The 26968-nt window shown below is 40.8% G+C and overlaps 2 protein-coding genes across 3 annotated transcripts; both read right to left on the reverse strand.

Annotated features, from left to right (window-relative positions):
• Positions 1–3989: 3989 nt before the first annotated feature.
• On the reverse strand, positions 3990–9042 carry heca (hdc homolog, cell cycle regulator). Its single transcript, XM_029751566.1, has 4 exons — positions 8231–9042; positions 5848–6942; positions 4591–4745; positions 3990–4321 (listed from the first exon to the last, which is right to left on the reverse strand). The coding sequence occupies exons 1-4, from the start codon at positions 8391–8393 to the stop codon at positions 4157–4159; spliced, it is 1578 nt and encodes a 525-aa protein (XP_029607426.1). The 5' UTR covers positions 8394–9042; the 3' UTR covers positions 3990–4156.
• A 652-nt stretch (positions 9043–9694) lies between these two features.
• Positions 9695–26860, reverse strand: abracl (ABRA C-terminal like). 2 transcript variants are annotated; one of them, XM_029751587.1, is made up of 3 exons: positions 26841–26860; positions 18879–18944; positions 9695–10467 (listed from the first exon to the last, which is right to left on the reverse strand). In XM_029751587.1, exons 2-3 carry the CDS (start codon positions 18937–18939, stop codon positions 10283–10285), a joined length of 246 nt encoding a protein of 81 aa, XP_029607447.1. In that variant the 5' UTR covers positions 18940–18944; positions 26841–26860; the 3' UTR covers positions 9695–10282. The 2 variants fall into 2 exon arrangements, with proteins under 2 accessions (XP_029607447.1, XP_029607438.1); XM_029751578.1 differs by lacking the exon at positions 26841–26860 and adding an exon at positions 19933–20057.
• Between the last annotated feature and the right edge of the window lie 108 nt (positions 26861–26968).

Raw genomic sequence — 26968 nt, forward strand, 5'->3', positions numbered from 1 at the left:
CCAGAGTGGGTTGTTTTGGCCAGGCCGTGGTCTGTCTGTGTTCTGGGAAAATAACGAAGTTACACAAACTCTCCTCCACCAAGCACACAACATTAGAATGACAGGCACCAAGTCGCCATGGCAACTCCATCTGCTTATCCGTTGAGGAGGACATTAATGTGTGCATGATAATAATAGTGCAGAAGACCCTGAGTTTTTAATAAATACAGATCAGTGTTGAGTGCCCCAGGGAAAACAAATTAGACCTGCCACTGATCACTGTGAATATCATGTTTATGTTCTGGATTGTATTACTGGTTCAGCAGATTGCACACCGCACAAGAATTGTCTACAATATCTTCCGTTAGAACAAAACACCTAGTTGTCACTCAATAAAGAAACTGACAAAAGTAGGACAAACTCAAGTCCTATCCAATGTCCCACTTTATGATCACATCTATACCAACCTATGGAAGTCATCCTGATGACTGAAATAGCCTCTGCAAACATACAAGTGATGTAAGTAAATACAGTTTCACCAAGAGGATGACAAAGCTTCAAGGCTTTTACTTCATGGTTGTGACCACCAGATGAGGCCTTTGGAACCATTCACATTCCACCAAAACCTCCACACTGACTTCCCTCTCATTTGTAATCCCATGCACATTACTGTGGATTTATACAGTATGTCATGCAATCAGAGCCGGCCATAGTCTTTTGATGGCCCTAAACGAAATGTTGTTGCGAGCAAAACATTTTAGCAGTCCCCCTCTTGACAGTGGAGAGAAAACATGTACGTTTTAGAGTTAATTTAATTCTACACATTTTGCCATGGGGCGTAGAGAAAAGGTTTGTTTTAAAGAATGCTTGCTGCAATTCTACTAATTTTGCCATGGGGCAGAGAGAAAAATGTGCAGTTTTGAATATGATATCTGAGTGAGATTACAGAATAAAATAGTAGTAGCTGGATCGTTTGTCCAGACCTGCAATAGGCTAACTAGTAATCATACCTCACATAAAAATATTCAAAGCTGCCTCAATTTTTCATATGAATCTCAAGAACAAATAGCTGATAGGCAGCGGAGAGGCCAGTTGCATCATTGCACATGAAAGAACAGTGAAGATATGAGGCACACAGCTCAAAAAATCTCCCCTATTGATCTTGTTTAGGGACAAAACAATTATCCTACATAGACTAGCCTACAACACCACAATGCGATAAATAATTGCAAAGAATAATGATTACAAAATTCTGCAGTGAAAATGTCATTTGAATAACGGCGCAAAAGCCCTGTGATTGGAATGTTTCATTCGATTTGGATCAGCTGTGGGTCTACTCTCAGTTTATAAGGTCTAGAAAGGCACAGTAGCACTCCAGTCTAGCTGTATTTTTACTTCTGATACTGAATGCGCTGTCTGTTGCAGATCATCACTCTCCCAAGTCATCCTATAATAATGTGACCACATACTCCCCGCAGGCCCAGTTATTCAGGAAAGCTTAACACATGCTCTGCCTCCTCTCCAATCTGAGCGGCTATTCCTTTGACACCTAGAACCTACCGCTTCAATACAGTCAAAATATTTATCATTTCACTTTTTAAAAGGAATTACTATAACATGTGGCATAAACACAACCAGTCACAATGTTTAAATCTGATTAGGCTACTTCAAAAGTCTCCTGTAGGCATGCGCACATTCCTCCAAAATATAATTCCAGGGTTCAACGGTTGTCAGTTGAATGGTGTTGTGTTGGCTGGCTTCAGGGTTAAGCGGGCGGGTGTTAAGGAGAGCGGATTGTGGGGTCATGTTTCGAAGAATGCATGACCCGACCTCCGCCTCTCCTGAGCCCGTTCGGGAATTGCAGCGATGAGACAAGATCGTAATTGGATATGGCAAAATTGGGGAGAAAAAGGGGGTAAAATAAATTAATGTCACCCCATCATAGGAAAGCATGCAGTTTATTAGGCTACAGATGAAATAAGTTATGATGAGCTTCACAGGGTGGTGAAAGTGCAGGGTGATGAACCTCATCACTGTGCACTTTCACCACCCTGTGAAAGTCATCATAACTTATTTCATGCTCCTTTCAATAAATATCGAGGGTCTTATTCTGGTGACATGATGATCGATGCTTGGCTGCTATTTGACAAATAAAAATAATCTTGCACCTTTGTCCATAATAATCACATCATGTAGTAGGCTACAATATACCTGGACTGTATCTGCAAGCTGTTAGCTAGAGCATGCGTGCCAATACCAGAGTGGGCATATTCGCTATAGCTATGCAACATTTTCTGTGACAAAACCATCTTTATGCTTAGAGTTGAAAATGCGAATTGGAATTTAACCTCACCTTCTAAGGCACTGCATCTCAGTGCTAGAGGAGTCACTACAGATGCTGGTTCGATTCCAGGCTGTATCACAACCGACCGTGATTGGGATGTCCATAGGGGGCACACAATTGGCCCAGTGTCGTCCAGGTAAGGGTTTGGCCGGGGTAGGTCATCATTGTAAATATGAATTTGTTCTTAACTGACTTGCCTAGTTAAATAAAGGTTAAACAAATTAAAACGATCAAACTGTAATGCTGTGTTTGCAGCAATATAATAGCCTTCTCTTATTTTTCCTATAAACAATGGCTTGACTTACTTTTGATATTACCCTAAAAAAAGTTTAGAAACTTTTGTGAAGGTTTGTTGTGGCTATTACTAATCTTTAGCTACTGCAAGCCTATGATATGAAGGCAGTGTGCACTGGCGCTACAAACAACTCCCACAGTTGAACTTGAGATGAGCAAGAATGTTTCAGGCCTATTAGAGTTACTCATATAATCTTACACTATAATGCTTATCTTTATAAAAAATATTCTGATCAAAAATGAATGAATTAGCCTCCTTCTGTACATCTATATCTCTATAGCCATCACTCAAAGAAATGCATGTTGGTGTCCTAGCATCCTGCCGGGCATATCTCTATCTTTCTGGGGCTAGGCCTAACCTTCTCTTCCATTATATAGGCTATATTTTTTTTTTATTAATATCATACAGTGGACACCTATGCCTATAGGCCTATGCATGCAATGCCCTGATGCATTTAGTGCTCTCATCTCCGACAGCTGAATCGTGAGGCAGACAATTATTATTTTAGGAAAGCAGCCAAAAAAAATACAAATTAATTGGCTATAAAGTTTTGGCCAATATCCCTCATTTAGTCCGATGTGAATGGATATGGACGGTCAGTACATTTCTGAAATGTCTGGTCAATTAAAATCTTCCTGGTCACGTTGTCCGGCACCGCAAAAATGTTTAACGCATCCCACTGCTGGCCTGCTTTGAAGCTAAGCAGGGTTGGTCCTGGTCAGTCCCTGGATAGGAGACCAGATGCTTCTGGAAGTGGTGTTGGAGGAGGGCCAGTAGGAGGCACCCTTTCCTCTGGTCTAAAAAAATATCCCAATGCCCCAGGGCAGTGATTGGGGACATTGCCCTGTGTAGGATGCCATCTTTCAGATGGGATGTTAAATGGGTGTCCTGACTCTCTGTGGTCACTAAAGATCCCATGACACTTATCGTAAGAGCAGGGGTGTTAACCCTGGTGTCCTGGCTAAATTCCCAATCTGGCCTTCATACCATCATGGCCACCTAATCATCCCTAGCTTACAATTGGCTTATTTATCCCCCTTCCTCTCCCCTGTAACTATTCCCCAGGTTGTTACTGTAAATGAGAATGTGTTCTCAGTCAACTTAACTGGTGAAATAAAAAAAAACAATGAGATTCATAGTGTAATTTATATTGACAAATTTCTGCCTACTCTTTGCTGTTAGGCAATTATGATGAACAAGAGCATGCAACATTTCTTTCTCTCCTTTATTATATATTTGTCATCCTTTTGTAAAAAAGCAAATTTGGCATACAGATACATTCACTTGTTGTCACAGTATATGTGTTTCATCTTTTTAAGTGCCAGACAGTTCCGACCGTTGTAAGTCTTATGAATATAACTTTTTCTGAAATCATATAGATGCTGTCTTGGACATTTTTAGTTGAGTCATATTCTTTCTATACATAAAAAATAAAACAATAACTAAAGCCCAGAAAAAAGTATTTAAGGGCCAAAAATAAAGTTGCCTAGATAAAAAACAGAAACAAGAGAAACAGCACTAGCATGCATGCACATTTGTCAATAAGCTTCCAAGACTTTGAAGGAGGAGAATGGCTTGACAAAGTGGTAGTCGAGGTTCCCACAGTGGGGGCACTGCTGCACGTTGCTGTACTCTGAGAAGTACTGCATCCCCACCCTGACATCTATGACTGGCTTGCCACAGTGCTTGCAGTTCAGACGGGCCTAAGGGTACAAATAGAGGAAATGGCTAAGGATCTGCAGTAGTTGACTTTGCCATGCATAATGTCAATGAGACGATTTGATAGGAAGAGATCCAGCCACAACACAAAATCTGATTTTTTTTACTGACTTTGGCCCATGAAGCTACCTTATGGCAGCCTGCCATATTTAAATGACACCCCTGGACCATCTGGATGCTAACTCAAATATGACTTTCAAACTCATCATGAGAAAAAAAAAGATATATTGATAAATACTAATAGCCTACTCACCTGACAACATGGTGTGGCGGCCAGTATATCGTAGGTGTACATCGTCCCCAACTGGTGCCAGCTCCCATCCCACCTGGACTTGCACTTGATACAGACAATTTTGTGGACTCCCTCCAGACAGTCGACACATATTGCATACAGATGCATCAGCCTCCCTTTACAAGAGAGACAATAGGGTTGTTTAATAGATTCCACAAATAATCCCTAAAGCGTGAAAAATAATCATGCATTACAAAGCCTGAAGATCAAAGCAACAGCATTCATCCACTGATTTAATTCTTATCCATGTGGTGAATAGCTACTAAGAACCTGTTTGTGGAAAACAGTATAGATTGACTTGATTGATATGCATGTCATGCTTGATCACATTCATGTGCCATAGTAATTTTGTTTAGTTCTCCATGAAAGTAATGAATTCTATTGTGCCAGGTTTATTATGGTGTGTTCTTATCTCAAATATATGCAAGGGATAACACCCTTGCCGACCAAAATAACAATTATGAAAATTCACAACCAAACGAGTTATTCTGAAATACACTAAAACACGCATATCTGGAAACAGCTGTGGTCCAAATCATTTGCTTGCAGCAACATACTGTAACTCCTGGGGCCTGATCAGCTGTCAACAGTAAGCCTGAACATTTCACTGTCCACATTTGTTCTACCACAACAGGAACCAGCATATTGGTGTCAGGTAGCCTAAAGGTTAAAGAGGAGAGCTAGCAACCGGAGGGTTGTCCGTTTGAATCCCAGGTCCGACGAGGAAAAATCTGTTAGGAAGTGAGCTGGCAACCAGAGGGTTGCTGTCGGTACCAAATCCTAGATGACATTGCCTTCCGTTGTGCCCTTGAGCAAGGAACTTAACCCCCCAACAACAACAGCTCTTGGGGGCCCAGTGTGGCAGCACCTCTAAAAAACCTGTATGTATGTGTGTTTTTCTGCAGGGTTGGGTTCAAAGTCACACTTCAGATGGAACGTGTGCAAATTACCAATAAAATTATCTTTCTCTTAAACTCGGGTTCAAGACAATCATTTTACATTTTTTAATTACAGGTCAACTGAGATTGTTTGTGGGAAAATATGTCCATAGAATATTAAAAAAGAATGATGTAATTTCCAGTTTGCAATATTTGAGTTTGTACCCAGTCACAACATACAGATGATGCATGCGCAATGGTTGCGGCAGTCTGCTGGTTTTGATAGCCTAAGTGTTTCAAATTCTGTTTCTCAGAGATGGACATTGTTCCAAAGACCTACCTTGAAGATGGCACGGCACATCGTATTCAATCTCATCGTGTCTGGAGGGGCTCAGGAACAGGGTCCCGTCCACCAGGGGGAACTGCTCAAAGACAGGCAGGGTGCGGTGGCACAGGGCACAGTTGACCATGTTCCTGTGGCTGGCGCTCAGAGCCGACAGGATGAACCTCCTCAGGTCCTCTCCCTGGCCCGCCTGGGCGTCATCCTCCATACGGACATGGTAGGTGTTCAGCTTGTGTCTGGGTATGTGGGTCAGCAGCTCTGTGAGGTCCAGCCTCCGCAAGAACTGCACTGGGTTGTCCCCTGGGGTGAGTCTGGGCAGGGGCAGGATGGTGTGATCGAGGTGGCCTCCGCGACCCAGCATGCCGCTTGCCAGCATGTGCTTCCGGTGACTCTCCATGTGCACCGCATTCTTCAGGAACTCCCCCAGGTGCCGGGAGCTGCGGGGCCCTGTGAATGCAGGCGGGGAGAAGAAGGAGAAGCCTGACGGAGGGGACTGACCCGGGGAGTCACAGGGTGAGCGGGGCCCCAGGCTGCTTCCACAGAATAGGCCTCCGTGACCCCTCTCCTGAGAGTTCTGCCGGTCCACTGACTGTCGGCGAGGCAGCTCCTGACTGGATGCTCTGTGAGCCAGCTTACTGCCCCCAGGCAGCTTGCCCCTTTTAGGATCATCAGGGGGATCCAGCCCACCTCCACATGCACCCCCTCCAGCTGCAGCTGAGCTGCTCAACTTCCCTAGACTCTTCTCCAGAGGCACCTTCTTCTTCACCTCTGTCATGCGCTTCACCTGGTACCAGTCTGTGTCTTTCTTAAGGTGGCCCTGGCCACAGCGGCAGGAGCAGAAGCGGAAGGCCAGGTCGTATCCCTTCTTAGTCCACATGTTCTGCCGGCACTGCTTCTCATTCCAGCTGCGGGCCCTTCCAATGCAGTTGAACTGGACCAGAATGCTGCTCTCCCACTCGTAGAAGCACTGCAAGTGCATCCAGTTGCCATAAGGGCAGCTATCACTGTTACACACCACACGTTGATAGTCATCCTTGTCAAGGTCAATGTCTCTGGCCAGACTGCACACAAGAGGGGTAGCACAGGGGGCCTCTGCAGCACACAAAACAAAACAGAGTTACTATATCACTCATAAACATATTATAACATCTTCATACAAAATATGACTTAAAAATAAAAACAAACATGCTTTGAGGCACAACATTCACTTTGGACATATTACAGAGCAACAAAACGATATTAAACAGAATAGATTTTTGTTCATGCTATCAGGACTAGCTCCTTGGACTGCAATGTTGACAATATTCCATGCTGTTACTGAACGATTCAGGACTCAAACATCAATGCACAGCCTGTCTGGAATTTAACTTTAAACGGTAATGGACTGTGTGAACATTCAATAATAAGAAGAAGGCTAATGGGATCGGTGTTATCCTCCAACATAAGAGCCATCATTATTGAGTATGGATCACTGAGAAGTGGTGCCTGAATACCCGTCAGACAGGGAAACCCTCAGTGTCTGTCTGTGTCTGTGTGTGTGTCTGTCTGTGTGCATGTGGGTATGGTAGATGAGTTTCCTCCTTTCATTTCCTGTACTTCATTGTCATCTCTCAGCCCTCATGGTTTCTAGACAGTGTATCAGAAACAATCCCATGCATACACTGTAATGTGCCTAACTATACCTGCATCAAAACTCAGTTCAGTTAAGAAGAAAATGAAATAAGAAGAACAGGACTAGTCTATGCCTCTGCAACATGATTATGAGTCAACAACTTCAGGCTGCCAGGGTGATTCAAACATAAACCTGAGGCTCTGTACAATGAATTCCATCATTGTTCAGCTATGTGCCTACCCCATCACATTTTATTAATTGGTAAAATGTTGTTTATAAAAACCCGACCAGAATATGTTTTACATGACAAAATATGTTTCATTCAGATAGTAAGTTAGGCCTGGTATAACTTTGATGCCAACTATAATGTATATGCAGCCTATATGCAGCCTACTTATATCGTTTTTTGTTACTTTATCCGACTCAGGACACAGACGTTACAATACCGACAATGTATCAAATTAAGTTGAACTTGAGCAGGCAAGCGGTGAGGTGCCAGCACTACCCATGAACAAGGCCACAACTGAAACTGTACATGTGTGCGTCGTGATATGACAGTGCATAGAGCTCCATGTCGACGCGTCATTAAATGATCAATGCATAATGTTCGTTGGCAATTACACTATAACGCGTGAGTTATGAAGCCTACAGTCGATAACAACAAAATGTGAAGCACCGTAAAGCGTACGTTGTCTCATTGGCAATAATAAAATAAAATACATTGCAATAACTTCGGTCACGCATGTTTTGACACAATTTCACTCTTACCACTTCTATGCTCGTTGAACGGTGCAGCTGTAGCCCCTAATAATGTTGTTGTTACCCCTGGTGCTCCTCCTGTTGCGGCAGCACTGGCTCCATTTTCTTGTTCATCTCCACTACTATTAGTCCTTTTATTTCTCTTCCCCTTGTTGCTTTTCTGGTTGGGCATTTTACTGATCCAGATATTAATACTTTCAACCCATCAACGGCTGGCTGACATTTCTGCGGATTCCATTTGAATCCTACTTGAGAGATGCAATGATTCTCTTCTTGATTGCAGGTGGTACTGTTTACAGCTATATTATCTCCATCCAGGTCTATGCAGTTGTGACAGCAAAGGTAACCTACGAAGAAGGCGTGTCCGTTTCTTGTTTTGATTCCTGCTCTGAATGTAGATCCGTCAGGCGCTGTTCTGTTTTCCTCCTGCCGCCATGACGAAACACGGCTCCGCCCCCCGAACCTTGCTGTACATTCTTATTCGATTTAACAAGGGAGTCCCATGTAAAGGGTCCTGGTAGGAAGGGAAATCTCAAGTAATTCCTCAGGTTCAAGTCAATGCTTTCTTTGGGTTATCTGTGGCAACAATTGCAGTCATACTCTTCTATGGCATTGTCAGCTATCTAATGATTACTTCTAAAAGTGCAGTCATCAGTGCAGACTTAATAGGCTGGTTGTAGTATAGCCTACTGTCCTTTTCACAATACATACATTAAAATGTTCTTCAATAATACAATAGAGTCAGAATGCGATGTTATATAGCACAGCATAAGGTTACAAAAATATATATTCACACGACCATTCTGTATGCAATACATCTGTTGTATGGAGCCTATAGATCATTTTTTTTAAAATAAAAAAAATCAGGCTGCAAAGTGAAGGTTTGTTCTTTATTAACTGAGTATTTCATCCTCAGAACGCTTTCTTTGGAATATATTACTGTCAATAATTTGAAAATTATTGGACTTTGGAAAGGAACTGCACTTTGATGAAGTTTGATGATCATACATGCATTGTATTGTGCTCAATTTGTAATTCGTTTATTTTTACTTGTTAAACCACTTTTTTTTTTTGAAGAGTTACTATTGCTTCCCATGTCAAGTTTCAAATGCATTTCCTATCAGGACACAATACTAAGCATTGTGTATCTTCTTTGAACATTAACACCATGCATGATAAGCCTATATTCAGAGTTCATGGTGACCCACAAATAATTTGATGACAGAATCTTATTCATGATATTGGGCACATTAAGTAAGCCACAACATACACGTTGCAGATATAGAAATGTGTCCTACAACTCCCCAGCCTGTAAAATAGAGAACATCTTACAGTTTCTATCCATCTACAACATAATCAACATTGAGTACTTTATCAATATGTCTCTTAAGACTATTCTATGCTTGCATAATAGACAACACTATCTGGAATGAGGCAAACTTGTAATCTAAATAACGAGTCTAATTTCAAAGGTCAGTTTAACACATTTGGTCCTGAGGAACATTACAAAACCACATTTTTATTTGGCACAAATCACCCTGTAATTAAATACTACTAAGAATCACACAGGAAATCCATTGGCTTAATCCCCCTTGGTTATAGCAAAGGCAAAGGTTTGTGAGTGGTCGATAGAGAAAAGACAGTCTTGCGAACATAAAAGCTTGAATATTACATACTCAAATGCTTAACATTAGCATGAATAAAAAAAATCTATGTGCAAAAGCCTCTCTTGAAGCACTGCCATCTTAGTTGTTCTATGGAGGTCCACAAGAGGTACCAAAATGACCATGTAAACAATAAATGAAGTTGCCATTTGGTGATTCTTGTTACTGTAAGGTAATTTGTTTCCTAAAACATCTAGGTGTATTTCATCCCCTAGAATATACTCCTTATGAACAATATTCTCCTAAATGTGGTATACAAAATGTTACATTCTCAGCCTGTACATTTGTAGTCCTAAAAATGTATCAAAATGTTGATTTGTGATCCCTGGTTGGTAGATGTAATAGTAACGCCTCAAAGAAACTTGACTTTTCATCTGAATAATGATAGCCATCAGCTTCATTCTTGTAGGAGTGTGATGTCAACATTGTCATGGACACCTTGCAGGAGCAGCTCCCCTTCAAATGCGATGATCTTCTTCCTCTTGGCAGCCCTCAGAGTCCCAACCAAAGCCTCAAAGATATTTGCGCACCTATCGTCATTGAACAGGACACCAAATTTTACACAAGTTTGTCCATCTGCATCTGTAAAACAAGGCAAGGTAGTATTAAAGAGAATCCTGTATTCCTTCAATAAGAAAAAAATTCATAGAAAACGTTCCTGGTACACCTGTGAATGTCTATCACAAACAATACCCGTCAAATGTTTGGACACACACCTACTCATTCAAGGGTTTCTTTATATTCTACATTGTAGAATACAATTGACAAAGACATCAAAACTATGAAATAACATATTGGATCATGTAGTAACCCCCCCCCCCCCTCTAAATATTTTATATTTGAGATTCTTCAAAGGAGCCACCCTTTGCACACTCAACCAGCTTCATGAGGTAGTCACCTGGAAAACATTTCAATTAACAGGTGTGCCTTGTTAAAAGTTCATTTGTGGAATTTATATCCTTCTTAATGCGTTTGAGCCAATCAGTTGTGTTGTGAAAAGGTAGGGTTGGAATACAGAAGATGTCCATATTATGGCAAGAGCAGCTCAAATAAGCAAAGAGAAACCACAGTCCATCATTATTTGAAGACATGAAGCTCAGTCAATCCAGAAAGAGTTACCTCTGCTGCAGAGGATGAGTTAATTAGAATTAACTGCACCTCAGAAATTGCAGCACAAATAAATGCTTCAGAGTTCAAGTAACAGACAAACATCAACTGTTCAGAGGAGACAGGGTCAAATCAGGCCTTCATGGTCGAATTGCTGAAAAGAAACCACAAAAGGACACCAATAAGAAGAAACTTGCTTGGGCCAAGAAACACGAGCAATGGACATTAGACCGGTGGAAATCTGTCCTTTGGTCTGATGAGTCCAAATTTGAGATTTTTGGATCCAACCGCCGTGTCTTTGTGAGACACATAGTAGGTGAACGGATGGCCTCCGCATGTGTGGTTCCCACCGTGAAACATGGAGGAAGTGTGATGGTGTGGGGGCAGTTTGCTGGTGACACTGATTTACTTAAAATTCAACACTGAACTTCTCTAGGGTAGGGGGCAGTATTTTCACGGCCGGATGAAAAATGTACCCAAATTAAACGGCCTACTACTCGGGCCCAGGAACTAGAATATGCATATTATTAGTAGATTTGGGTAGAAAACACTGAAGTTTCTAAAACTGTTTGAATGGTGTCTGAGTATAACAGAACTAATATGGCAGGCAAAAGCCTGAGAAAATCTAACTAGGAAGTGGGAAGTCTGGTGCGTGTAGTCCTTTCAAGTCATTGCCAATCGAACACAGTGACTTAGGGTTCATTTTGCACTTCCTAAGGCTTCCACTAGATGTCAACAGTCTTTAGAAAGTTGTTTGAGGCGTCTGTGATGAACAGAGAGCGAACAGAGGAAGTTGTTGACTCAGGAAAGCAAATTAGTTCATTGGCGCGCATTCACGTGAGAGTTAGCTGTGTTCCAAAACGTTTTTCAAGACACTGGAATCGTCCGGTTGGAATATTATTGAAGTTCTAAGTTAAAAAGGCCCTAAATATTGATGCTATACAACATTTGACATGTTTGAACGAACGTAAATAGAACTTTTGACTTTTCGTTGTGACATTTTGGCCATGCTTCCTACACTTGAAGTAGCTTACAAGGAGATATTTGGACATAAATTATGGACTTTATTTAACAAAACATTTATTGTGGACCTGGGATTCCTGGAAGTGCCTTCTGATGAAGAGCAAAGGTAAGTGAATATTTCTAATGCCATTTATGATTTTAGATGACTCCAAAATGGCGGGTATCTGTATTGCCTAGTGTATTTTTCTGAGCGCAGTATTCAGATTGCAAAGTGTGCTTTCCCCGTGAAGCTTTTTTGAAATCTGTCACAGCAGTTGCATAAAGATGTTCATCTATAATTCTTTGAATAACAGTTAAGAATTTACAAAAATACTAGTGCTGATTCACCGGCAGTATTGAAGGCAAAATATTTTCTGAACATCACGCGCCAATGTAAAAGGCTGTTTTTGGATATAAATATCAACTTGATCGAACAAAAAAATGCATGTATTGTGTAACATGATGCCCTAGGAGTGTCATCTAGGAAGATCGTCAGAGGTTAGTGCATAATTTTAGCTGAATTTGTTATTTGTGACGCCTGTCCTTGCTAGGAAAATGGCTGTGTGGTTTTTCTTGTGTTGGAACTGTCCTAACATAATCTAAACATATGACTATTTTACAGCATTTTAAAGACAAGACTCTCGTTAATCTAACCACACTGTCCGATTTCAAAAAGGCTTTACAACGAAAGCAAAACATTAGATTATGTCAGCAGAGTACCCAGCCAGAAATAATCAGACACCCATTTTTCAACCTAGCATATAATGTCACAAAAACCCAGAAGACAGCTAAATGCAGCACTAACCTTTGATGATCTTCATCAGATGACACACCTAGGACATTATGTTATACAATACATGCATGTTTTGTTCAATCAAGTTCATATTTATATCAAAAAACAGCTTTTTACATTAGCATGTGACGTTCAGAACTAGCATACCCCCCGCAAACTTCCGGTGAATTTACTAAATTACTCACGATAAACGTTCACAAAAAGCATAATTCTTAAAATAATTTATAGATACAGAACTCCTCTATGCACTCGATATGTCCGATTTTAAAATAGCTTTTTGGTGAAAGCACATTTTGCAATACTCTAAGTAGATAGCCCGGCATCACAGGGCTAGCTATTTAGACACCCAGCAAGTTCAGCCTTGACCAAACTCCGATTTACTATTAGAAAAGTTTGATTACCTTGGTGTTCTTCGTCAGAATGCACTCCCAGGACTTCTACTTCAATAACAAATGTTGGTTTGGTCCCAAATAATCCATAGTTATATCCAAACAGCGGCGTTTTGTTCGTGCGTTCAAGACACTATCCGAAAGGGTAAATAAGGGTTACGAGCACGGCACATTGTGACAAAAAAAAAAATTCTAAATATTCCATTATCGTACTTCGAAGCATGTCAACCGCTGTTTAAAAATCAATTTTTATGCAATTTCTCTCGTAAAAAAGCGATAATATTCCGACCGGGAATCTGCGTTTAGGTAAATAGACGAAAGAAAATAAAGCACGGGGTCAACTCGTGCACGCGCCTAAGCCCATTTTCCTCGGAACGGCCACTTGCCAAAAGCGCAAATGTGTTTCAGCCTGGGGCTGCCTCGATATCATTCAGCTTTTTCCCGGGCTCTGAGAGCCTACGGGAGCCGTAGGAAGTGTCACGTTACAGCAAAGATCCTCAGTCCTCAATAAACAGAGACAAGAAGAACAAGATCTTGTCAGAGAGGGCACTTCCTATAAGGAATCTTCTGAGGTTTTTGCCTGCCATATGAGTTCTGTTATACTCACAGACACCATTCAAACAGTTTTAGAAACTTTAGGGTGTTTTCTATCCAAAGCCAATAATTATATGCATATTCTAGTTACTGGGTAGGAGTAGTAACCAGATTAAATCGGGTACGTTTTTTATCCGGCCGTGTAAATACTGCCCCCTAGCCCTAACAGGTTAACCAGCATGGCTACCACAGCGATACGCCATCCCATCTGGTTTGCGCTTAATGGAACCATAATTTGTTTTTCTACAGGACAATGACCCAAAACACACCTCCAGGCTATATAAGGGCAATTTGGCCAAGGAGAGTGATGGAGTGCTGCATCAGATGACCTGGCCTCCACAATCACCCAACTACAACCCAATTGAGATGGTTTGGGATGAGTTGGACCGCAGCGTGAAAGAAAAGCAGCCAACAAGTGCTCAGCATATGTGGGAACTCCTTCAAGGCTGTTGGAAAAGCATTCTAGGTGAATCTGGTTGAGAGAATGCCAAGTGTGCTGAGCTGTCATCAAGGCAAAGGGTGGCTACTTTGAATAATCTAAAATATATTTTGATTTAACACTTTTTTGGTTACTACATGGTTCCATATGTTATTTCATAGTTTTGATGTCATCGCTATTATTCTACAATGTAGATAAGTCAAAATAAAGAAAAACCCTTGAATGAGTAGGTGTCCAAAATTTTGACTGGTACCATATGTTTAGTGTTTCCTCTAGCACTGCACAGTATTGGCAGGGGATGACACTGAAACTAGCCATTCCCAAATAGGCTGCAGCAGCTGAGGAGCAAATAAGGGGGATGCATGGCTCTAAACAAACATTAAAGCCAGGGGATTTTCAACAGCAGGAGAGAGCATGAGGTAGTGGAGCTAATATGAGGTGGTTATTTGGAAAAGTCTGAGATGAGTTCACAAACTGGATGCTCCACTGCCGGAGGATAAAGTCAGTGTCCAAATGAAGACAAAACAGGCTTACTTTCAGTGCACCAATTAATTATGGATCTCATTAATTGCATGATGGTGTTGGGATCCACATGGTATGTAGACTTTGGTTCCACCCCAGTGCTAATGAACTCAACTATCCACCAAGCCCTTGAACTAGGGGAGCATTCAGCAGGACAACATTTTGGATAGAAATGTTACATAGAACAAACATGCCTCTACGCAACGTTTTTGCAACTAGTGCTGAGCAATTAATGCTTTGAGGTTGGTTCAGTTATGGATATTAGAAAACAAAATCATGGATTTCGATTTGATATATTTTTTTAAACTGCATTATGAAATACTGACATTAAAATGAGTCGAGCTTTTTAATGGAAATGCCAAAGCCAAAAACATGCAATTACCAAAACATTGAAAATATTCCATTGTCTCAGTCAGGTCCACATAGTAATTAACTATTTTAAGATATTTATGTTACTTGATGGCTTTATAATTTTTCATTACTTAAAGTCATCATCTCATCTCAGGCAGCCAGACATCTGTTCTTCCCATACTGTAGGCTACTGTCTTTAGTCACCCCATTAAGCTAGGTAAGCCTGCCTAATTATGCTGCTCTCTGAAGAAATAATTTGACTAGTTCTTCAAAGTAGATCAGGCATACTTTCAAGAACTCTATTCCTCTCGTCTTTGGGTTGTTTCTCATACAGTGGCGTATAGGGTCTGTGTGCATCTAAACAAAACAGGCATAAAGCAGTGGTGTAAAGTACTTAAGTAAAAATACTACTTAAGTTGTTTTTGGGGCATCTATACTTTACGATTTATATTTGACAACTTTACCACGTTCCTAAAGAAAATGTACTTTTTACTCCTGACACCCAAAAGTACTCGTTACATTTTGACAGAAATTGTCCAATTCACACACTTATCAAGCGAACATCCCTGGTCATCCCTACAGCCTCTGATCTGGTGGACTCACAAAACATACATGCTTCATTTGTAAATTATGTCTGAGTGTTGGATATACAAATTTGAAATTTATACTTTTTCCTTTTGATACTTAAGTATATTTAAACCAAATACTTTGACACTAGTATTTTACTGGGTGACTTTCACTTGAGTCATTTTCTATTAAGGCATCTTCACTTTAACTCAAGTATGACAATTAGGTAGTTTATCAACTGCATCTGTGTCTGAGCCAGTAAAGAACAGGTGCAATGGATTATGGTCATTGCAGTTAATTACCACTTTTCGGCACTAAACAAAAATATAAAACGCAACATGTAAGGTGTTGGTCCCATGTTTCATGAGCTGAAATAAAATATCAGAAATTCTCCATATGCACAAGCTTATTTGGCTCAAATTGTGCGCCCAAATTTTTTTACTACTCTGTTAACCTGTTTGGCCTAGGGGGCAGTATTGAGAATTTTGGAAAAAAATATGTGCCCATTTTTAACTGCCTCCTACACCAACTCAGAAGCTAGAATATGCATATTATTGTTCAGGTTTGGATAGAAAACTCTGAATTTTCTAAAACTGTTTGAATGGTGTCTGTGAGTATAACAGAACTCCTATGGCAGGCAAAAACCTGACAAGGTTTCATGCAGGAAGTACCCTGTCTGACAAGGAGTCGTGCGTCTTGCATCTGTTTATTGAAAAGTAAGGATCTTAGCTGTAACGTGACAATTCCCAGGGCTCCGATAGGCTCTCAGAACCCGGGAAATACCTGAAGGTTTACGAGGCAGCCTCAGGCTGAAACACATTATCGCCTTTGACAAGTGGCGGCTCAGAGGACCTTTGAATGAGGCGCGTGCACAATTCGCTCCTGAGGAGAAATTTAATTTGGCTGTTTAGGCTCAATGCATATTCCCGGTCGGAATATTATCACTTTTCTACGAGATAAATGGCATAAAAATTGGTTTTAAACAGCGGTTGACATGCTTCGAAGTACGGTAATGGAATATTTAGACATTTTTTGTCACGCCAATGCGCCATGCTCGAGACCGTGATGTAGCATTCTGATAGTGTCTAGAACTCACGAACAAAACGTCGCTGTTTGGATATAACGATGGATTATTTGGGACCAAACCAACATTTGTTATTGAAGTAGAAGTCCTGGCAGTGTATTCTGACGAAGAACACCAAGGTAAGAACATTTTTCTTATAGGAAATGTGATTTTGGTGGAGGCTGACCTGGGTGTGTGTCTAAATAGCTAGCCCTGTGATGCCGGGCTATGTACTTAGAATATTGCAAAATGTGCTTTATCCGAAAAGCTATTTTAAAATCGGACATATCGAGTGCATAGAGGAGTAATGTATCTATAATTCTTAAAATAATTGTTATGCTTTTTGTGAACGTTTATCTTGAGTAATTTAGCAAACTGTTAGTAAATTCCCCGGAAGTTTGCGGGGGTTATGCTTTTTCTGAACGTCACATGCTAATGTAAAAAGCTGTTTTTTGATATAAATATGAACTTGATTGAACAGACATGCATGTATTGTATAACACAATGTCCTAGGTGTGTCATCTGATGAAGATCATAAAAGGTTAGTGCTGCATTTAGCTGTGGTTTGGGTTTATGTGACATGATATGCTAGCTTGAAAAATGGGTGTCTGATTATTTCTGGCTGGGCACTCTGCTGACATAATCTAATGTTTTGCTTTCGTTGTAAAGCCTTTTTGAAATCGGACAGTGGGGTTAGATTAACGAGATTATTGTCTTTAAATAGCTGTAAAATAGTCATATGTTTGAGAAATTGAAGTAATAGTATTTCTAACGATTCAAAAATCGCGCCACTGGATATCAGTGGCTGTTACGTAGGTGGGACGAGTTCGTCCCACATGCGCCAGAGAGGCTAATGAGCATTTCTCCTTTGCCAAGGTAATCCAGCCACCTGACAGGTGTGGTATATCAAGAAGCTGTTTAAACAGCATAATCTTGTGCTGGGGACAAAAGGCCACTAAAATGTGCAGTTGTGTCACACAATGCCACAGATGTCTGAAGTGGAGGGAGCATGCAATTGCAATGCTTACTGCAGGAATATCCACCAGACCTGTTTCCAGATCATTTCAATGTTAATTTCTGTACCATAAGCCAATGTCATTTTAGAGAATTTGGCACTACATCCAACTGGCCTCATAGCCACAGACCACCTGTAACCATGCCAGCCCTGGACCTCCACATCCGAATTCTTCAACTGCGAGATTGTCTGAGACAAGCCACCCAGACAGCTGATGAATCCGAGGAGTATTTCTGTCTGTAATAATGTCCTTTTGTGGGGGAAAAAAAAACAACTAATTCTGATTGGCTGGCTGGGCCTGGCTCCCCAGTGGCTGGGCCTATCCCCTCCCAGACCCAACCCTGGCTCCACCCCTGCCCAGTCATCTGAAATCCATAGATCAGGGCCTAATGAATTTATTTCCATTGACTGATTTCCGTATATGAACTGTAACTCAGTAAAATCTTTTAAATTGTTGCATTTATATTTTTGTTCAGTGTAGGTTGAAATGTGGCTTAATGAAAACTACAACTCCCTTAGGACCAGCGTCCCATATACTGTACTTCTGACTTAATTTCTCATGATTTGATTTCTCTAGAGAAACTAAATGGAATTCAAGTAATTGAACCGACATTGGAAATTTGTTGTCTAATAACTGAAAAACCCCAGAATTTGGTTAATGGCTCAGCACTTGTTAGAATTTTGCTGGGGGGGAGGGAGTCTGCACACCCTATTTGGAGAGAATTGTAGAAGTTTCAGATTACAGCACAACCTCTATTACAGGAATCACGCCACCTATCCCTGCTGATTTGATTATTATAAACATATTGTCTTGCAAAGTACATTGATTAAGCACTTCACCCGGTTGGTTTCATTCTTGGGTTTGACATTAAGGTCTGAAAGGCCGCCTGAAGATTATGATCACTTGCCTGAATTAAGTATCTATTTTCATCTTCACATACAGAACTAGAAGGACCAGACTACTGGAATTATTAGCCTTTTGGTTATCAGTCAAAAAAAATAAAAAAATAAAAAAATAAAATCACCTGCCTAATGGAGCAACCTCAACTTATGACACAACTCAGGTCACTTGCCCCGGTCAATAGGGCAACCCCTATAGCATTGGTTATTTGTTATAAGCAAAGTACACTGTAATACAAGAATATACTTACTTTTACTGCCAAGCCGTTGGATCTCGCCAACAAGCAGAGATACTTCATGTTGGACGTTCATTGCCACTAGAAGTGTAACAAAATATAATAGTGTCACATGCCAATATTATATGGGCATTCCCAGAAACAATAGCAAGGGAGAAGGGGTGTCATAATGTAGACATTTGTGTCATAACATCCCTTGTAATGTATTATAGGATAAAAGGGCAGCTGACTAAGACAGGATACACCACCACAGTATTATAAAGATAGGCCGTTTCGCAAAAATGTAGCCTACGCAGCAGCAGAAACAAGTCAGTTTCACATTGTAACAAGCTGCAACAAAATTGCCTTCCATATGAAAAGTGGGGCGGCAGGTAGCCTAGTGGTTAGAGCGTTGGGCCAGTAACTGAAAGGTTGCTTGATCTAATCCCCAAACTGACGAGGTAAAAATCTGTCGTTCTGTCCCTGAACAAGTCACTGTACACTGTTCCTATGCCGTCATTATAAATAAGAACTTCTTCTTAACTGACTTGCCTAGTTAAATAAAAGGTTTTAAAAAAAAATTATAATGCGGAAGTAGGCTAGCTGGGATCAGTAGGGTTTAACCCATTTACCACAGCCACAAAGTCAAAATGGGCTGTACGTAACAATTCATGAAGACAAAAAACACCCTTTGACTAAATGTAAGGTTAAGCAGAAAATTAGCAGTGTGGTTTGGGTTAAAGTCACATTTTAAGAATAGAAATTGTAGAAATAGGCGAGGTTTATGACTTTGTTGCTGTGGTAACTAGTGACGACCGATCACTACCTAAGGGAATTTAGAATCATTTACGTTGAAATAGACGGTGAATCCGTTTCGAGACCCATTACTTGACCCCTGTAACTTGACTATTTCAATCATTATTATTGTTTTAATCAATTGATTATAGACTACGGCTATGGCAGACAATGGAAGGAAATGCGGGAGGATGCCGGCTAAAGTGATGATAGAGTTTAAATGTAGACTAATAACCCAACAGACTATACGCATGTTCTATTTCACATTGAATTGTTATTATGTTGCGGTATTTACCTGAGTAAGAGCAATATCCCGATATAACACGATGCCTGAGTAGAATTCAACAGGAAGAGAAGAGGGTCGAAGCAAATTAAAACTGTACCATAAAAGGCAGTATTGCTGACGTCATGACCCCTCCTTCTCTGGCTAAAGGGAGGGGGAGCTTAAACTCATTTTAGATTCGGTGATGATCAGAGTTTATACAGAGCTCAGTTTGGAAGGCATAGGCTTACTTAAAAGATCTTGTTGTAATACGTACATAAGGCAAAATGTTCCGGAACCAATTTACGCATAGAGGTACATTTTTTCTGGAACATGCTTACTCCTGACATTGTCTGGAAAAAATCTTGGTTAATGCATTACAAATATTGTAAAGCAAACACATTTAAGGAAGTGCACTTTAAGATTGTACATAAGATATTGATGACATCTGCGAAAAAGTGAACGTTTGACTCACTTGTTCTATGAATGTGACTGATAGATTTTTTGGGAAAACCCTGCAGAATACTTGTTTACCTTTTTGAACACCACCCATGTTGTTGACAAATGATGTGTTACTATTGCAATAAGACCATGTAAATGATAAAGTAAAAAAAAAATATTGTCGCTTTAAACAAGACAAATTCCAGAATTCTATACCAAAAATTGCAAATATTTTTGATTGAATCATATTTAAGACATTATCCCTAGTGAATAACAAATAATATCTGCCTGAATCAGAGATTTTTCTGAGTGAATACAAATTGCACTAGAATTGTATTTTTTTTTTTATATAAAACTATCAGGACCATGTCTTTCAAAGAATTTGTAAAAATCCAAATAACTTCACAGATCTTCATTGTAAAGAGTTTAAAACACTGTTTCCCATGCTTGTTCAATGAACCAAACAATTAATGAACATGCACCTGTGGAACGGTCATTAAGACACCGACAGCTTACAACTCATGACACTAAAGAGGACTTTCTACAGACTCTGGAAAAACACCAAAAGAAAGATGCCCAGGGTCCCTGCATGAACGTGCCTTAGGCATGCTGCAAGGAGGCATGAGGACTGCAGATGTGGCCAGGGCAATAAATTGCAATGTCTGTACTGTGAGACACCTAAGACAGCACTACAGGGAGACAGGACGGACAGCTGATCGTCCTCACAGTGGCAGACCACGTGTAACACCTGCACAGGATCAGTACATCCGAACATCACACCTGCGGGACAGGATGGCAACAACTGCCCGAGTTACACCAGGAACACACAATCCCTCCATCAGTGCTCAGACTGTCCGCAATAGGCTGAGAGAGGCTGGACTGTGGGCTTGTAGGCCTGTTGTAAGGCAGGTCCTCACCAGACATCACCGGCAACAATGTCACCTATGGGCACAAACCCACCGTCGCTGGACCAGACAGGACTGGCATAAAGTGCTCTTCAATGACGAGTCACGGCTTTGTCTCACCAGGGGTGACGGTCGGATTCATGTTTATCGTCAAAGGAATGAGCGTTACACCGAGGCCTGTACTCTGGAACGATTTGGAGGTGGAGGGTCCGTCATGGTCTGGGGCGATGTGTCACAGTGTCTTTGGACTAAGCTTGTCGTCATTGCAGGCAATCTCAATGCTGTGCGTTACAGGGAAGACATCCTCCTCCCTCATGTGGTACTCTTCCTGCAAGCTCATCCTGACATGACCCTCCAGCATGACAATGCCACCAGACATACCGCTCGTTCTGTGCGGGATTTCCTGCAAGACAGGAATGTCAGTCTTCTGCCATGGCCAGCGAAGAGCCCGGATCTCAATCCCATTGAGCACGTCTGGAACCTGTTGGCTCGGAGGCTGAGGGCTAGGGCCCCCAGAAATGTCCGGGAACTTGCAGGTGCCTTGGTGGAAGAGTGGGGTAACATCTCACAGCAAGAACTGGCAAATCTGGTGCAGTCCATGAGGAGATGCACTGCAGTACTTAATGCAGCTGGTGGCCACACTAGATACTGAATGTTGCTTTTGACCCCCCTTTGTTCAGGGACACATTCAATTTCTGTTAATTGTCTGTGGAACTTGTTCAGTTTGTCTGAATCTTATGTTCATACAAATATTTACACATGTTAAGTTTGTGCAATTGACAGTGAGGACTTTCTTCAGCTTCATTAAAATAGTACCCGCAAAACACCAGTCTCAACGTCAACAGTGAAGAAGAAACTCCGTGATGCTGGCCTTCTAGGCAGAGTTGCAAAGAAAAAGCCATATCGCAGACTGGCTAATAAAAAAAAATTAAGATGGAAAAAAGAACAGACACTGGACAGAGGAACTCTGTCTAGAAGGCCAGCATCTCTGTAGCCTCTTCACTGTTGACGTTGAGACTGGTGTTTTGCGGGTACTATTTAATGAAGCTGCCAGTTGAGGACTTGAGGCGTTTGTTTCTCAAAACTAGGCACTAATATACTTGTCCTCTTGCTCAGTTATGCACCAGGGCCTCCCAGTCCTCTTTCTATTCTGGTTAGAGCCAGTTTGCGCTGTTCTGTGAAGGGAGTAGTACACAGCGTTGTACAATATCTTCAATTTCTCACATGGAATAGCCTTTATCTCAGAACAAGAATGGACTAATGAGTTTCAGAAGGTTTTGTTTCTGGACATTTTGAGCCTGTACCCACAAATGTTGATGCTCCAGATTCAATCAGCACAACAGTTCTCAGCTGTGCTAACATAATTGCAAAAGGGTTTTCTAATGATCAATTAGCTAATCCAAATTTATAATTTTAAAAGGCTAACACAACATGCCATTAGAACACAGGAGTGATGGTTGCTGACAAAGGGCCTCTGTATGCCTATTCCATAATTATTATTTTTTTAAAGCCTTTCCAGCTACAATAGTCATTTACACCATTTAATAATGTGTACACTGTATTTCTGATCAATTATGTTATATGGACAAAAAAAAAAGTGCTTTCCTTTCAAAAACAAGGACATTTCTAAGTGACCCCAAACTTTTGAACGGTGGTGTATGTATTTAGTATTTCTTGTTTGTATCTGTGTTTTGTTAGACATATTTGATGTAGGGATTTAAGTTGATAATTTGGTATTATGAAAAAAATAAGAGGTTGAGCGTCGCTGTTGGACATGATTAGCATATCTACATTTTGCTATGTCCACTGCACTAATATGCACTGTGGCTCTACCTTCTGTTGATGCATGTGCTTGGTTTAGCCATTGACTACTGCAAACAAAGCCATTCATAAAAAAAACATATAGAAAAAAAATAAGTCTTAAAGTCTACTGGCATCTGGGTGTGTTTGAATTAAGGTTGTGTTTCAACTCATATTTCATTTTTTAATTGGCAAACTCATTTTTTGGGTCACGTTACTAACTCAAGGATAACTACAGAACAGGGTACTGGTTATGGGTCTTCCTTCCAATCATGCCAAAGGGTTTTTCAAGTACTCGATACTCAGCCAGACAACCCTGAGGGCTAGAGGGCTCTGCCCAAACTGTCTCTTAAGAACAGGTGATCATGCAGGTTGACCAAAATGTTATAAACTGGTCAGGTAGGTTAGGCTTGTGAAATATTCTCTGACCAGTGGCCCCTGTTTCTCTTTTGGTCACTGTAGCCTACCTGACAATCACACACCTAGCCCAGTTGGCAGAATTAGCAGCAGGACTCAAGATTCCCGCTTCCTGTTCTTGGTTAGTCTCTTGAACCAGAATCTGGCCTTGCAGGAGATGTGGATACGGAAAATCTCCTTTAAGCCCAGGAAGCATCCATTCAATTTGCCATTGACCAGCTTAAAACATAATGTTAAAATACGTTCGTTACTCACTAAATATGGAGTTTTGAAAAGCAACTATCACCATTTACTGCCGTCAGGGCCAGTATGTACTTCCAAAAAAGGTCTAAGTAAAATATATATTTTAAATGCCTCATTGGCATCTCCAATGTATTGAGCTGTAGACTTCCAGCAATGACAATAGTATATCCTTACCAGTCTCGCAGTCCCTGCTGCTGAAAAGCATCCCCATTGCATGATGCTGCCACCACCATGCTTCACAGTAGGGATGGTGTTAGACGGGTGATGAGCTGTGCCTGGTTCTCCAGACAGTGCTTTGCATTCAGGCCAAGAGAGATACATTTGTCTCATTAGACCACTGGATTTTTTGCCTTATGCTTGAAGTCTTTCATGTGTGCCTTTTTTGCAAACTCCAGGCATGTGGTCATGTGCCTTTTTCTCAGGAGTGGCCATCCTCCCATAAAGGCCAGATTGGTAAAGTGCTGTAGAGACCATTGTCCTTCCAGCAGGTTCTCCCATCTTAGCCAAGGAACTCTATCGTTCTGTCAGAGTGGTCATTGGGTTCTTGGTCTCCTCCATGACCAAGTGTCTTCTTGCCCAGTTAGGTCAGCTCAAGACAGAAGCTGGGTAGTTCCATATTTCTTCAATTTCTCAAAAGATGGAGACCACTGTGCTCTTGGAAACATTCAACACTCTATAAAATGTTTTATACCCTTCCCCAGATATACCTTAATACAATTATATCTCGGAGATCTACAGACAATTCCTTGGACTTTATTGTTTCTGCTCTGACATGCACTGTTGGACCTAGGTGGTTCTTCAAGGTTTTATTGGCAGACTATATCCAAAAAGGTGTATTGACACCACTTGGTGGGATGAAAACATAGTTTAACAAAAATAAATAAATAGGGGAATGAAAAAAAGAAACCTCATAAGCTGGGTTCTAATACTCAAACTAACCATACTATGTGTGATGTAAATTGAGTATGTCGTATGCTTATTGGTCAGAGTATGGATATAGTTAGTATGACAAAGTTCCCGGATGTCGTACTACATTCACCAAAATACGAAGTATACAAGCAATGGACACAATTTCTGTGCTTTTGGGGCCCATAATGCAATTCTTCAGAAATGGGCGTGGCTTCACAACATTTTCAGATTTGAAGAAAATGGTGGAAAATATGCAGCAGAAGTCTGACGAGAGCGGATTCAAATTCATTGCTTTGGCTAATTATGACAAGTGTTAAGAAAAATGTTGAGCAATGTAATAAAGTAATGACTTTTCAAATAAGTTACATTACACATTGTGTTGGCAGAAAATGTGTTAGCATATCATTACAGCAGTATGTACCAGGCATGTTAGCTACCTTCTAATACATCGAATTTACCAGTATATTTACTTCATGCAAGCTACACAACATTTATTGACTTGATTATTCAAGTCATTGATAGCTTAGCTAAGTGGTATAGTGGTTCAGGTGTGTTCATAAATTCGCTCTGGCAATCTAGTCCGATTTCAGAACACGCTCCTCTGACTGTGCCAGAGCTCAGAATAACTGATGAATTTACGAACGCTCAATCGTTGAATGTGGCAATTTTCAGTAAATCTCAGCAAAAAAGCCTAATTAAATTGTTGCCAGCAGCACAGTTAGTCACCAACGCTCTGGATAACATGAAAACAGCCTAACCAGCTCTGCTAGGGCGAGTAAAATAGTGAGGTTCTCATTTATGTCTGGAAGTAGCTAGTAAGTTAGCTTGAGTGCTTGAATTTACGTTATTTTACTAGGCAAGACAGTTAAAAACAAATTCTTATTTACAGTGCCATTGAGAGTCAGAACGCCTGACTCACTCAGATCAACGCTACTCCTCAGCTAAAGCACTTTAAATTCATGAACGGACAATCTGACAACACCCTGAATTTATGAACGCCCAGAGCTCACTCTGGCACTCCATATTGAATTTACGAACACAAGTCTAGCTAGTAATTTGTTTTGCTAACAAGAGATTGCATAGCATCAACTTCCGGTACACAGGCAAAGCGCTAGTACACGCAACTGAAAGACACCACTCATCAACAGTATAGTAAAATGAACTAATAGTATACAGTATGGGTATTCGAACAGAGCACTAGTATTTTCACAAAACAGAAACATACTCCTTCACTTTGTCAAATGTACTCAGCTCTCACACAGGCTCTGGGGCCTGAGAGGGGGAGCATCTTCAGACAGTATCCCCTGCAATGTTTCAGCTGCGAAATCCAATTATATAATGGCAGTCTGCAAACAAAAATTAAAAAGGTGCATACCACCACTTACTATGCTGGACTGTGTCAATCACAGCTTAAAAAACATTCTCCACATTTCTAAATCCTTCTACCTAACTCAGTACTTCTGAGAAAATAAAAGAGCCCTACTAAAAGACCCTGCCAAATCCCCCAACAATCCTATACTTAAATCTTTCCCTCTCTTCAACATACTATACTTACAACATACTATACTTATAACAATGTGCCACAGTTTCATCGACCATACACATGCTTGCCAACCAAATGTAATGCCGAGTTCAATTTACATGTTCCTAGGTGCAATCAAACAAAACACCACCTGCTCCTTAATCTGACCTTTGAATCTTGGTCTACCAACCTTTTCTTTTGAGGACATATAAATGCCAGCCCTTGGCCTCAGCGCCCCATCTCTTCTGCCACACATCTATCAAAATGGCTCTGATGTTACATTTGGCCTCACCTCTACCCAGTGGGAAATGATGAAGTCATTTTAAAGCTTGTTTAAAAATTGTAGAACCAATGGCCATTCCCTTCCACACCCAAATGGGCTGGGACCCAACATAATCTCACTACTACAGTACACCCAGTCTCTCAATTCACCATAATAACATTAATGCCTCCAATAGTAAGTCACTCTTATTAGATTTTCTGGATGATAAACTATTCAATACAGACAGGGAATCTGAGTATACTATCATTCTGACAGGTTAAATGTCCCCCCACCCACTGGAGCGCAACTGCTATTGCCAACAGTTCAATTGAGTATACTGACTGTGAAGTCCTGGAGATCCAAGAACCTTTTAATCGCTTTCTCAAGGATTTCCAGTTTCTTTGATTTTTGGTTAGTTTGTCCTGTACAATGAATTACTTACACAATAAACAAAGCAAACTCGACCTTCTTTACGATTAGTGTTCCAAGACCTCTCAACTGACTGACATTGTGGGACAGGTGGATTTCTTTCTAAATCATGTCCTAACAATTGAATTGGCCACAGGTGGA

Source organism: Salmo trutta, chromosome 1 (genome assembly GCF_901001165.1).
Source record: "Salmo trutta chromosome 1, fSalTru1.1, whole genome shotgun sequence".
Lineage (NCBI taxonomy): Eukaryota > Metazoa > Chordata > Actinopteri > Salmoniformes > Salmonidae > Salmo > Salmo trutta.